This window comes from Quercus lobata, chromosome 4, assembly GCF_001633185.2.
Source record: "Quercus lobata isolate SW786 chromosome 4, ValleyOak3.0 Primary Assembly, whole genome shotgun sequence".
Lineage (NCBI taxonomy): Eukaryota > Viridiplantae > Streptophyta > Magnoliopsida > Fagales > Fagaceae > Quercus > Quercus lobata.
Window position 1 is genome coordinate 19,978,797 of NC_044907.1, and position 12,518 is coordinate 19,991,314.

The 12,518-nt window shown below is 36.6% G+C and overlaps 2 protein-coding genes across 2 annotated transcripts; one reads left to right on the forward strand and one right to left on the reverse strand.

The window, feature by feature from the left end:
- The first annotated feature begins 18 nt into the window (after window positions 1–18).
- On the forward strand, window positions 19–7,985 carry LOC115984779. The gene is made up of 3 exons (XM_031107786.1): window positions 19–540; window positions 1,153–3,453; window positions 7,527–7,985. Exons 1-3 carry the CDS (start codon window positions 19–21, stop codon window positions 7,983–7,985), a joined length of 3,282 nt encoding a protein of 1,093 aa, XP_030963646.1.
- A 3,300-nt stretch (window positions 7,986–11,285) lies between these two features.
- Window positions 11,286–12,518, reverse strand: LOC115984781. Its single transcript, XM_031107787.1, has one exon. The coding sequence runs from the start codon at window positions 12,516–12,518 to the stop codon at window positions 11,286–11,288; it is 1,233 nt and encodes a 410-aa protein (XP_030963647.1).

The window sequence follows — 12,518 nt, forward strand, 5'->3', positions numbered from 1 at the left end:
AATTACTTAAAGGAGCTAATGTTTGATCTTGGAGCAATCGATCTGGGGTACTCAATAAATAAGTTTACGTGGGCTAAAGGAAGATGGGGAAGTGCTGCAATTAAGGAAAGATTAGATAGGGGATTAGCTAACATATCTTGGAGACTAGTATTCCCGAAAGCAGCTGTTCAACACTTAGGAGCTTTAAACTCAGATCATCTGCCTATCCTTTTAGACACAAATCCTGATGAGTGCTTCAGCCCTCGTCCTTTTCGTTTTGAAGCTGCTTGGATTCGGGATGAGAGGTGCCAAGAAGTGGTTGAAAAAGCTTGGAATATAGAAGTGTGGGGTTCACAGCTAAGTAGACTTTGCAAGAAACAAGATGCTACTGAAGAAGCACTCTGTAAGTGGAACAAGGAAATTTTTGGCAACATACAAATGCGGATAAGCTCACTGATGGAAAAATTAAAGAAAACTCAAGAAAATCCAATCTATAAACAGAATAATAGATTGGAGATTGATTTGCAAAATGAACTAAATGAATGGCTTTACAGAAGTGAGGTACTTTGGAGGCAAAAATCTAGAGAATTGTGGTTGAGAGAAGGGGATAAGAACTCCAAGTTCTTCCACCTATCAACAATTGTTCGTAGAAGAAGAAACACTATAGAGGCAGTCAAAAATAATGCTGGGGACTGGATCACATAACCTAAGGAAATAAGGAATGTTTTTTTGGAAAATTTTAAGTTATTATTCAGTGAAGAAGAGGTTGAATTCCCGCAGCAACTGGATGATCTTGTCATCCCTTGCATCTCGGATGTGGAGAACCAATTGTTATGTAGCATACCCTCCCCGTAAGACATCAGGAATACTTTGTTCCAAATGAGTGACCTCAAAGCTCCTGGACCTGATGGCTTTCCTGTGTTATTTTACAAAAAATATTGGCCAATAGTGGGAGAAACGGTGATAAATGCAGTGTCCTCTTTTTTTGAAGCTGGCAAGCTGCCAAGTGAGGTAAATAGTTCTTTAATAGTCCTTATACCCAAAACTGATAATCCTTGCTCTCTAAATAATTATAGACCTATAAGTTTATGTAATGTTGTCTACAAAATTATTTCTAAACTGTTAGTGTCTAAGTTGAGGACTGTATTGCATAAGCTTATATCCCCTTGTCAGTCAGCTTTTATTCACAATAGGTGGATTGCTGAGAATCAAGTTATTGTCCAAGAGATGCTGCATAGTTTTAAAGCAAGGAAAATGAAAGAGGGTTTAATGGCTATTAAGCTAGATCTTCAAAAAGCATATGACAGAGTTAATTGGAGTTTCATAAAAGGTGTGTTGATCAAGTTTGGTTTTAATGAGGTGTTTATCAATTGGGTCATGGAGTGTATCACATCAGTGTCCTTTGAGGTGTTGATAAATGGTGGGAAATCAGAAAGTTTTAAGCCGGAAAGAGGGTTGCGACAAGGGGATCCTCTATCCCCATATATCTTTATTTTGGGGCAAGAGATTCTCTCAAGGCTATTGGAAAAAGAGTTTAAACACCATAACATTAGTGGAGTGAAAGCAAGTGTTGGAGGGCCTGCCATTACGCATGTGATGTATGCGGATGACATTGTATTATTTTCAAAGGCTTGTAGGAGAGAAGTGGCTACCATAAATCAGTGCCTTGAAACATACTGTAGCTGGTCAGGCCAAAGCTTAAATAGAAGTAAATCTGGTGTGTTTTTCTCTAAAAATTGTCAGAAACAAAAGTGCAGAGAAATTAAACAAATTCTTCAAATGAAAGGGCTTAAGAAAGATTCTATATATTTAGGTGCCCCATTGTTTCTCTCTAAAGCACCTTCAAAGGACTTCAAATTTCTACAAGACAGACTTGAAGCAAGGCTAATGGGATGGCGGAGTAAATGTTTATCTTGGGCAGGAAGAAGCACACTTATCAAGTCTGTGGCTCAAGCCATCCCCACTTACTCCATGTCTACCTTCAATATACCAGAGAAGATTTGTGATAAACTGGATGCAGAAACCAGAAGATTCTGGTGGAGGCCAAAAAAGGCTGAAGGAAGGTTTGTAGCTTGGAGGGCTTGGGATAAGTTGTGCCAACCAATGTGCCATGGTGGGTTGGGTTTCAAAAAAGCCAAAGATGTCAATCAAGTTCTTTTGGCTAAACTTGCTTGGATGATAGCTTCGAAGAGAGATAGCTTATGTATGAGAATTCTCAGGGCAAAGTACAAAGTTAGAAATGATTGGCTTCGCAAAAATCCTCCCAAGAGATCTTCACCAGTGTGGAAAGCAATAGAAGGGGCTAAAAAGCTTATTGCAAAAGGGGCTTGTTATTTGATTGGAGATGGTACATCGGTGGATGCTTGGTGTGATCCATGGATTCCTTGGGTTCAAGGTTTCAAACCTAAACCAAAAGATGATTGCATCATCCAAAACCCTTTGATGGTATCTCAATTAATTGACGCAGGTTGTCGTAGCTGGAAAATCAACCTTCTCCAAGAGTTGTTTGACCCAACTTCAGTTCAAGCAATTATCCAGATCCAAATTCCTTTGAACTCTAGACCAGACAAGCTTATTTGGGTTCTAGACCAAAAGGGCGAATTCTCGATAAAGTCAGCCTATCGTGTCTCCCATGTCCTATCTCCAAGTAATGCTCCACATAATGTGCCTTGGCTGAAATTGTGGAGGCTGAAAGCTCCAGAAAGAATAAAAATGCTATTATGGAGGATAGGACAAAATGCTCTCCCCACAAAAGAAAATATTGTGCTGAGAATTGGTGGTGGGGATCCTAATTGCATGTTATGTGGTGAAAATATAGAAAGTTGCTGCCATCTATTTTTTAAATGCAATGTTGCCAGGGCTCTTTGGTTTGCTAGCTGGGATGGTTTGAGATCTGACTCCTTACCGATCTCCACTACTAAGGATATTGTCAAACTCATTGTTAACCCAAACAGCATTTTGGGTGTGGAAACAGCAAGAAATAAAGAGGAAAATGAACTAATCTCATTGAGAATAATGATCACATTAGAAGAAATTTGGTTCATGAGAAATCAACTGTTGCACAATGCCGGGCACATAAACATTAGGGAGGCTTCCGAGCTTATAAAGAAGAGAACTGTGGAATATGCTAAGACCTTAGCAAAGGAAAAGACTGATTCTAAGGATAAGAGCATAGTTGGTTGGGAACCTCCAAAAGATGGGTGGATTAAGCTCAATGTGGATGCTGCTGTGTCTGAAAATGCCACAGCTCTAGCGGTGGTGGCAAGAAATGAAAATGGAGAGATGCTTAAAGTATGGGCAAAAAGGCATGAATGGTGTTCTCCTTTGCAAGCTGAAACTGAAGCTGTATATTGGGCAATCCAGCTAGCGCAAAAAGAAAAATGGCAGCATATCATCATCGAAGGAGATGCTAAATCCTGCTTTGATCCCCTAACCACACAGGCAATGCAGCCTGATTGGTCCATTGCTACTACTGTTAGTAATATACTTGATATGAGTAAACTCTTTTTGAATTGTAAGTTTAGTTGGGTTAGGAGATGTTGTAATAATGCTGCCCATGTGGCTGCAAAGTATGCATTTAGATGTTGTAGAGCATGTTGTTTCAATATGTTTTGTATCCCAGCAGTGATTGCTGATGCTTGTAAGGTTGACAGCCTTTGTTTTGTTTGTTGAATGATATTGTTGTTGATTAGCAAAAAAGAACTTAGAGGAACTAAGATTATAAATTAAGGAGTTGGTAAGATTGATTACCAATTGATACCCAACAACAACTATCTTAGTCATGTATCTATGTAAGGTTAAGGTGGAAAGACTGAAACACAATTTGCCATAGAAATCAAATGCTTAATTAGAAGAAAAAGACAACATCAAGAGACGAGAGTCAAAATTGATATGGTATTCGCATGTTGATCAAGCCTGATCCTATAAAAATGAGAAGAAACATAATTCCTTACTTTTTGGCCAGTAAAGTTGTACACTTTTCAGTTTTCACTAAATTTTTCAAAGCAGAAACAAAACTTTCCAATCCACATCATCGTCCAATTTTAGAGCGTAAAAAAGAGGCCAAAAAGACAAAAATCAATCTAGATTTTATACTTTATGAATCCAAATTACTAGAGTTCTTTAATTTTCACACTCACGCCCATAGAGTTCTTGAATTATTCAAAAACAGAAATTAGAATGGTGCGTAAATAAATAAATCTAGTTTGATAATTTCACACACATAAGCACACTATCAAAAAAATCTGATTCTGAACAACATAATCCGTAACACTCACTTCAGTATCATAGGTTTTTGTTAAAGTGTTCATCTCTTTGACAAAATTCATAATCCATTAAACTCTGGATGTCTTGGAAATACTAAGAGATGCCAATCAATTGATCTATAAAACTTTTAGCAAAGTGGCAATTTTCTTGCCAAAGCTTGCATTTCAAAATTTTTGTCAATATCATAAACTTCTAATATTCCTAGGCTTTCAAGTAAGCAATTGAATGCAAATAAAAAAGACAAGGAAAACTAAATACAGTGGAGTTTTTTTAGTACATTGATAACTTGCATGTAATATTATGATCTCATGCCCATCTTAGGCCAAAGTTATAAGTCCTTAAGAGCACAGCTCAAGCAGTCAATCCATGCAAGTAATAAAATGATGATATCCATTTTATTCAAACTCGGAGCATGTAAATTATTAGCAAATAGGGAGAAACTTTATCATATAATTTATAAAATATAACATCATAATTTATAACATTCATCACCAATAGACCCAGTTAGTTGTGGAGACTTAGAATGACTTACATTATATAACTGAGAATATTGGATATCTTTTATTTATTTTAAGTCTAAGTATGGTTTTTCTAAAAGCACGAGCACCACCGCACTTCTTAGGTGAGTTGGTATCTCCCCCAATACAAAATGTTTGGGGTATTTAGGGGGTATAGATTCAGGCCGTGGGTAGCGTAACTAGTAATAGTATTTCTAATCTTTATTAAAAATAAAAAAAAAACCCACAAATGAGCCTATAAATTTTTTTTCTTCAAATTGAGCTTTTGCTAAAGGCTTTTTGGAGGGCCTTAAAGCTCTTTTGATAAAATTAACGCACTGTTTTTAGTTACCCTTCTCCTAGTACTTCGCACAAAGCGAAATAGACACTAATTAAGGGAACTTGTGGTAATAAGAACTTTAGTAGCAGTATTTTTGTGTTGTAGAAATTTACAGAAAATGACTTTAGAGTTTTAAGTAATTGGCGAATTACAGTAAGTGGTGCGATAGTGGGTTCTATAGAAAATAGGAGATGAAAACAGAATACACCATGGTCTGTAGCCTATAGGTCTTTATTGTAGAAGCGACCTCGGCTACAAATGTTAATCAATAGTACATTAAACACATAAGTTAATTTATGAAGAAAATTTATTCACTTGATAGAAGAAGGGAAAGAAAAAAGACTTAGTGATAAATTAAACAACTAGGCAGCTCCTTCTCAAAAAAAAAAAAAAAATCCTATGAAGCTACAAATTATTTGCACCAATATTACATAACATAAACTTGGCTATGTAAGGTTGAATTTATTTGACTTTTTTTTGGGGGGTGGGTGGTGGTTTCCGCCATTTTTAATTTGACTTTTGTAGTGAATCTTGATTCTCTTAAATTTCTCCATAAACTGCAATTTTAAGTTCTTGATTATAAATTTCCTAAGTTTTTGCTCACCTGCACTCTTGAACACAATTCTAGAGTTGCCAAACTTTTAGGGAAATAATAGTTACTTTCTTTAGACTTACTATTTTTATGGGTTTCTTTCTCCAGTACCCTGTACCCCTTTCTAAAACTTCTTAAGGGTATCCAAGTTTTCTAGCATGATCATTAAGACAGATAACAGAGCTTTTATGGAATGGCATTGGAAAAGGTTGGCAAAGTTATATTTAAGTTAAAAATGTGAACTTGTAAAATCTTCTTTTAGCTTTGTTCTAGAGCTCTTTGATCAAATTATGCCTTTACACAAGCTCCCGGGGGCGTTCATGCTCTGCAGGGTTCAAAACAATTCTAAGACATTTAACAACTTTTATAGAATGACATAAAAGAGGTTGGAAAGTTTTCCTTGACTTTGGACTTTGCATCAGCATCCTTGGTTCAAAACTCTCTTTTGTACAGGCCGGGTGGTTTATGTGTATCGGAACGACTACCCCTGTCATGTAGCCCAATTTTTGGGCCCAAAAAATATTTCTTTTAAGTAGATACCATAAACTTCTGCCGCAATTCTTGGAGATTCTAGCATTTTACCCTTAATTTTTTAAACAGTTGGCAATATGTTCATGTTTGCAAACTATATAGGGGCATGCCCCTGTTTCGATATTCGATTATCCTAAAATCGAGTTCAATTAAATACTCGATTTGTAGAAAATCGAGTTATGTCCAATCAAACTTTAAAAAAAATAAAAAAAATTGCTTGGAACTCGAGTTTCAAGAAATCAAGTTCCATGCAAAAATTTTTTTATGAGTGTGATCGCGCCATATTCAGGGAGCCCTATAGTGGCGTTTTTAAGCCCTATAGTGATGTTTTAAAGTCCTATAGCGGCGTTTTCTTGCAAATTTTTTTTATAATTGTGGTCGCCCCATATTCAGGGTGCCCTACAGTGGCGTTTTTAAACCCTATAGTGACGTTTTAAAGCCTATAGCGGCATTTTCTTGCAAATTTTTTATAAGTCCCATACTAGGTTCAAGGAGCCTTATAGTGGTTAAGCACTATAATGACGTTTTAAAGCCCTATAGTGGTGTTTTCCTGCAAAATTTTTTTATAATTGTTGTCGCCCCATATTCAAGGTGCCCTATAGTGGTGTTTTTAAGACCTATAGTGACGTTTTAAATCCCTATAGCGGCGTTTTCCTGTAAAATTTTTTTATAATTGTTGTCGCCCCATATTCAGGGTGCCCTATAGTGGCGTTTTTAAGCCCTATAATGACATTTTAGAGCCTATAGCTGCGTTTTCCTGCAAATTTTTTATAACTCCCTATACTATTTTTAGGGAGCTCTATAGTGACGTTTTTAGGCCTTATAATGACGTTTTAAAGTCTTATAGCAGCGTTTTGGAACTCGACTTCCCTCAAATCAAGTTCCATACATTTTTTTTTTTTTTTTTATAGTTTTATTGGGCAGAACTCGATTTTCTATGAATCGAGTATTTCATTGAAACTCGATTTTAAGGTAATCGAGTATCGAAACAGGGACATATCCCTATATAGTTTCGAAATAGGGGCAGATTGCTAAATTTTTTAAAATTAAGAGCAAAAGGCTAGAATCTCCCACTATTCTTTATGAAAAAATTGATTTTGGCACTATGGACCATGGGTTTGTATATTCTAGAACCAACTCTAATTCCTAGATTAAGGGTAAACCTTGCTTAACTTTTTGGCTCTAGACTTCTAATTGTAAATATCGACTATATTGCCTGAATCTACTTATATGCTGCACTAATCCCTACATAATTTTGTTTAGTTATATATCTTGCTGGAGTATTTTATATTAAATGCATTTCTTTTTTTGTTTATTTCAGACGTTTGACTTGGCAACAATGAATCACGATGACGTGGATTTCACTGCAAGCGCTGAGCTGGAACCATATTCTGGTGGTTCTACAGGCATGTCAAATAATTTGGAATGTCAAACAAGATCGAGTTATGGGGTTGTCTTGTGGTTTGAGACTGGTTTTACCAGCAGGTTCTGCAAAGAAATGCCAGTTGTGTTGTCCACATCCCCATACACTCCGAAAACACATTGGTCGCAAACAATTCTTACCTTCCGTGAGCCAATTGCCATGGCATCAGGAAAGCCAAGTGGTGATAGATTGGCCGCAATTGGCACTGAGGCCTGTCCTGCCACAAAGATTCAATTGCGTGTTAGCATTGCACGTGCTGTTGAACATCGAAGCATTGACATTTCCCTAGAGACTGTTGGGATTGGTTCTGATGGTAGGAAATGCAAGTGGCCTGTACAAATTTTTAATCTACATTAGGCCATATGCAATGGATCAAAAGCTTTCATCAAAAAAAGAAAAAAAGGGTTCAAAAGCTAAGATCATCCCACTGGAATTGTCTGTCCTGGCAGCCTGTGGATTTTTTGCGGAGTTTTGTTTTGTTGTAGTAATCATTTTATTGTTTTCTTCAATTTGTTTAGTCTTCCAAAAGGCTTCTACAATTTGCATTATATCTATGTGCGTTTTATCCAAGTATTATAATATTGCAATGGATGTAAATTAGTTGCTTTTATAATTTGGAAATTTTTTTGGCCAAGTTCAGCATTGCGTTGTTTAAACCGTTCAATAATAAAATTTTGTAGCGTAAATTATCTCTACCATAATATAATTATGGAATGCTTAAGCATTTATAAGAAGACAATTTTCCTTTTGGTTGAAAGAGGGAATTAGATTAAACAAGAATTAAGTGTCTAGGCTACATAACACTTTAAAAAAAAAAAAGTTAGTAAGTCTCTCTTATATGGGGTGAACCCCTTTTGTGTGAGGGCTTTGCTTCTCCTTCTTCCTCACACTCTTTAACCATTTTAGAAAGAGGGTTTAGAGTGTATATGGTTGGGTGGTTGCTCCTCTTTGAACCCAATGATTTCATCAACTTTGCCCCTCAAATCCACCACCCATCATTCTCTTCCAAACCCCACAAGTGTGTAACCCATTATATATGAAGGGGAGTTACATATGTTCGTTATACTGGATACCCTATCCCAAGCGTTAGCATATATCCTATCCCAAGCATTAGCCTAAACTTGGTACGAAATAGTAAATACAAGAAATATGATTAGCATACAATACAAAATGATCACTCTAATTGTTTCATTCCTTCACCAAAAGAGCACGCCAAAGCTAGAGGCCTCTCATTCAATCCGACAATTCACCACAAAAAGATAACCACTTATATGCATCACAACAATCCCAAAACTATAAGTTTCAACAATGTTACTTGCACATATTTGTGAATAGTTAAACCCCTTAGGTAATGACTCAAATTTTGAGATTTCAAACTATGAATCTAATTTTTTTTACTCTATCACATGGAAGATTTCTTGCCGTACATCAATTTCTATGTCATGTTAATAAAGGCCTCAATATAGTACACTCATAACAATGATAATTCTAGCACTACCATCGAATTTTGCATAGAAGTTGATGACTAAAAGACCATGAAAAATCATGTATTTCTTTTGAATAAAAATCAATATCAAAACTTTCAACTTGCAAAATTTCAATAAGAATGACAGACTTTGAAAAAGGTCAAGGATGATAAACTTTTATATATATATTGTGGGGCCAGAGAATTTGTGACCCCGGCTCATTTTACATTAGCACCCAAGGCCCGAGCCGAGGAAAGACATTGCCGAAGACATGCAATGAAAGTCCAAATGGTCTAGAGATAAAACCGAGGATGATACTGTCCTCGGCATGCCAAGGCACACTTAGAAAAAAGGCGAGTATGGTATAGGAGCGGTGCATGGAAAAGCCAAACACCTCCGCATTAATGTGGAAAGGACCCTTGAATAGTGTGGCGACAAAGGACAAGGGAAAGACTACCATTACTGCAATTAAGTACTCTGCGCCTGACAGAGCAATGCTTTTCAGCTTTTACGACCACTCCCAACCATTTTGGGTATGGGCTGATAGGACAAGTATCAACCCTAGAAAGTTGAACCTACACGTGGACGCTGGAGGAAGGGTAAAGGCTAGTATAAAAAGGAAAGAGAAGCAATTCAGGATTGGGGGGACATATCGTCTCCCATGCCATTGAATCCTGAAAAAGGGAGAATAATAAGAAAATGAAACTCAATGGATAAGATCCATGGACAAACTTAGTTTACCTCTGTGCATCCACCATGAACTCCATGACTAACCACTGTCCAGTGTCCAAGACCTAGCCTTTCAACCCACCCTCTACAAATTTATTGTTTAGGCCTTTAACGTTTGAACCCAATAAAACTAGTTTGGGGTCGTTATAAATTGAGTCCTTACATATATATATATATATATATATATATATATTTTTTTTCTAGTTTTAATTAATTTTCCATTCATATTTTGAAATATAATTATCTTCTTCATTAAATGTAATTGTAAGGACACGATTCGTAACGAACCTAACAGTGTTGGGTTCACACGTGAAAAGGCCTAAACAATGTCATTTGTAGAGCGTAGGTTTGAAAGGCAAGGCCTTGGTCACCAGGCAGTGGGTTTTTCATGGTGTTCATACAAGGTCAAGTTTTCTTCACCCCTGGAGTCCTTCTCCTGGAGGTGGGCTGGGAGGCTCTGGTTTTTGGCCATTTTTCCCAGCCAGGTCTTATAGATTACTCACATTACTCACTTTTCCTTTTATATTAGCCCGTGTCCACTGTCCCTCGTCCACGTGTAGGGTTAAACCTTCCAAGATTGATACTTGTCCCATCAATCCATACTCAAAGTCGTTGGGGGTGGTTGTAAAAGCCAAAGAAGGCGGCTCTGTCAGGTGCAGAGCATTGAATGGCAATAAGGGCAGCTTTTCCCGGATATTTTAGATTTTCTCTCAAATTTATTCCTATACCGGTTTTGCCCCTCTCTTCGGTGGGACTTTAGGTTCTGCCGAGGACCAAACTGTCCTTGGATGTATCCCAAGGATTTCTTGCGCTTTATCTTATCAGGCTTGGGCCATAGCCCTCCTCGGCTTGGACATCTGGATTCCCCATGGGTAGATGGACCTGGCCCGTCAATCATTTGGGCCCCACAGTAATGAATCTCTTCACTCTTAACACATCTAGGAGTAAATTTCCAAAATTCCTAAAATTATTGTTCCTGCAATTTTTATTTAGAATAATTAAGCACTATTTGCATAAAAAAAATCACACTAAATGATTTAGCCCAATTTCATCAAATAATATTCACACAATTTAATATATTTTTTTCTAAAATAATTATACTAAAAAATTGAGAATTTAAATTTTTTGAAATTTTTATTCTAATATTATTATGAAATTAAATATGATCATTATATTCAAATATAATATTTTCTAAAAAATTGGAAAATTAACTATCTAATCTAATGCCCTTTCAAAAAGATTAAAATTCCTTTTCATACTCTTCAATCGATGTCCAACACCACTACCTGAAAATAGAGGGAACAAAATCCTAGTTAACAATGAGGAATCTTCTATTGTGTTGTTTTTCTTTTCTTTTTGGTCCTCCTTGAAATGAAACATCACTTGGGTACCCCATCAGTTTAATCTTCTTTGAAAACATCTGCAGCTGCTGAGCTAAGAGAATATGGAGCAAAGTTGGATTCTAACATGTCCTTTTTCTTTTTGAAATTTTCAAGGATGAAACATCCCTTAGATCTTCACTTGACTTGTTCTCATCACTTTGATCTTCCTTGAAAACCCCTGCAGCTGCCAAGCTAATGGAATATGGGATCACAGTTGGATTCGACAAAATTAAATCTTGTAGCATAGATATATAGCAAAGCTGCTGCAGTTTCCTACTCCTAAAATTGTATGAGAACAAACACCTATCCATTGGCATAAACAACAAATCTTCATGGAAAGCCAAAAGCAAGCGCCTTTTTACATTACAGTGAGTCAAATCTGTATAACTTTCTTGACATATATCAACCAATGTCACCTGATACTTGAGCACCCACTCAGATGAGGAATAATCTTTCAACATCCACACACTAAAATCTTCACCATGCACACACACATAATGAAGATATCCTTCTGAACATCCAAGAATGAGTGAACTTGAAGCTTCACCAGGTAACTTAATCACCTTAGAAAGCTCTCTTTCGACGTCAAAACTCAAAATATGGTGGTTCTGAGTTAGCCAATTGAACATCTTGCCAACGAAAACTTTATTGTTTTTGTAAATTTGATATCTGCAATGGCAAACCTCTTTAGAAGTTGTCCAACTACCTGTCTGTGAGGAGTACACTGCAAATGAATACAAATGTGGATCCACTTTTGATTGTTGAATGCTTACCAACTTGATAATAGGGCGAGTGTTTAATGAATAACCAAATGGATAGAAAGCTAATCCAATGCTATCACCAACAACACACCCTTCTGGCTTCAATGCAATCCATTCTTTAGTCATTGGGTTGCAAATGTATATCACCAGTTCCTTTGCCTCCCTATTTCGCACTCTTCTATAAATATCATCAATAGGATGGATGCAACTCCGGCAACAGAGAAGCCCATTACACGAAGACATGATAACAACTTTCTCTGGAAGAAAATTCAATATGTTATTTTGGACGAATGATTTGTTCTTGTGAATAGGAATGTATGTGATAGGTCTAGAAACACAATCCACATTATCCTTGAACATTTGAAAGAAAAGCCCAGAAGGTCCTTCTCGTTCTAACCGTTTAGAAAGTATATGCAAGAATGAAGTACTACTAATAAACGAATTCCATCCTTTAGAGACACACTTGCTTGAAGAAAGATCCTTCGCAGACAATCGTGACAAAACTTCAGATGCAATATCAACATGAAAGAAAGGGATGTTTGCTTCTTCCAT

Excerpts from the sequence above, each read along its gene's own strand:
- LOC115984779 (XM_031107786.1), top strand. The coding sequence starts at position 19 with ATGTTTGATCTTGGAGCAATCGATCTGGGGTACTCAATAAATAAGTTT. Across the intron at positions 541-1,152 it reads AATGGCTTTACAGAAGTGAG|TCAGCTTTTATTCACAATAG; the intron begins GTACTTTGGAGG and ends TCCCCTTGTCAG. Across the intron at positions 3,454-7,526 it reads ATTGGTCCATTGCTACTACT|ACGTTTGACTTGGCAACAAT; the intron begins GTTAGTAATATA and ends TGTTTATTTCAG.
- LOC115984781 (XM_031107787.1), bottom strand. The coding sequence starts at position 12,518 with ATGGAAGAAGCAAACATCCCTTTCTTTCATGTTGATATTGCATCTGAA.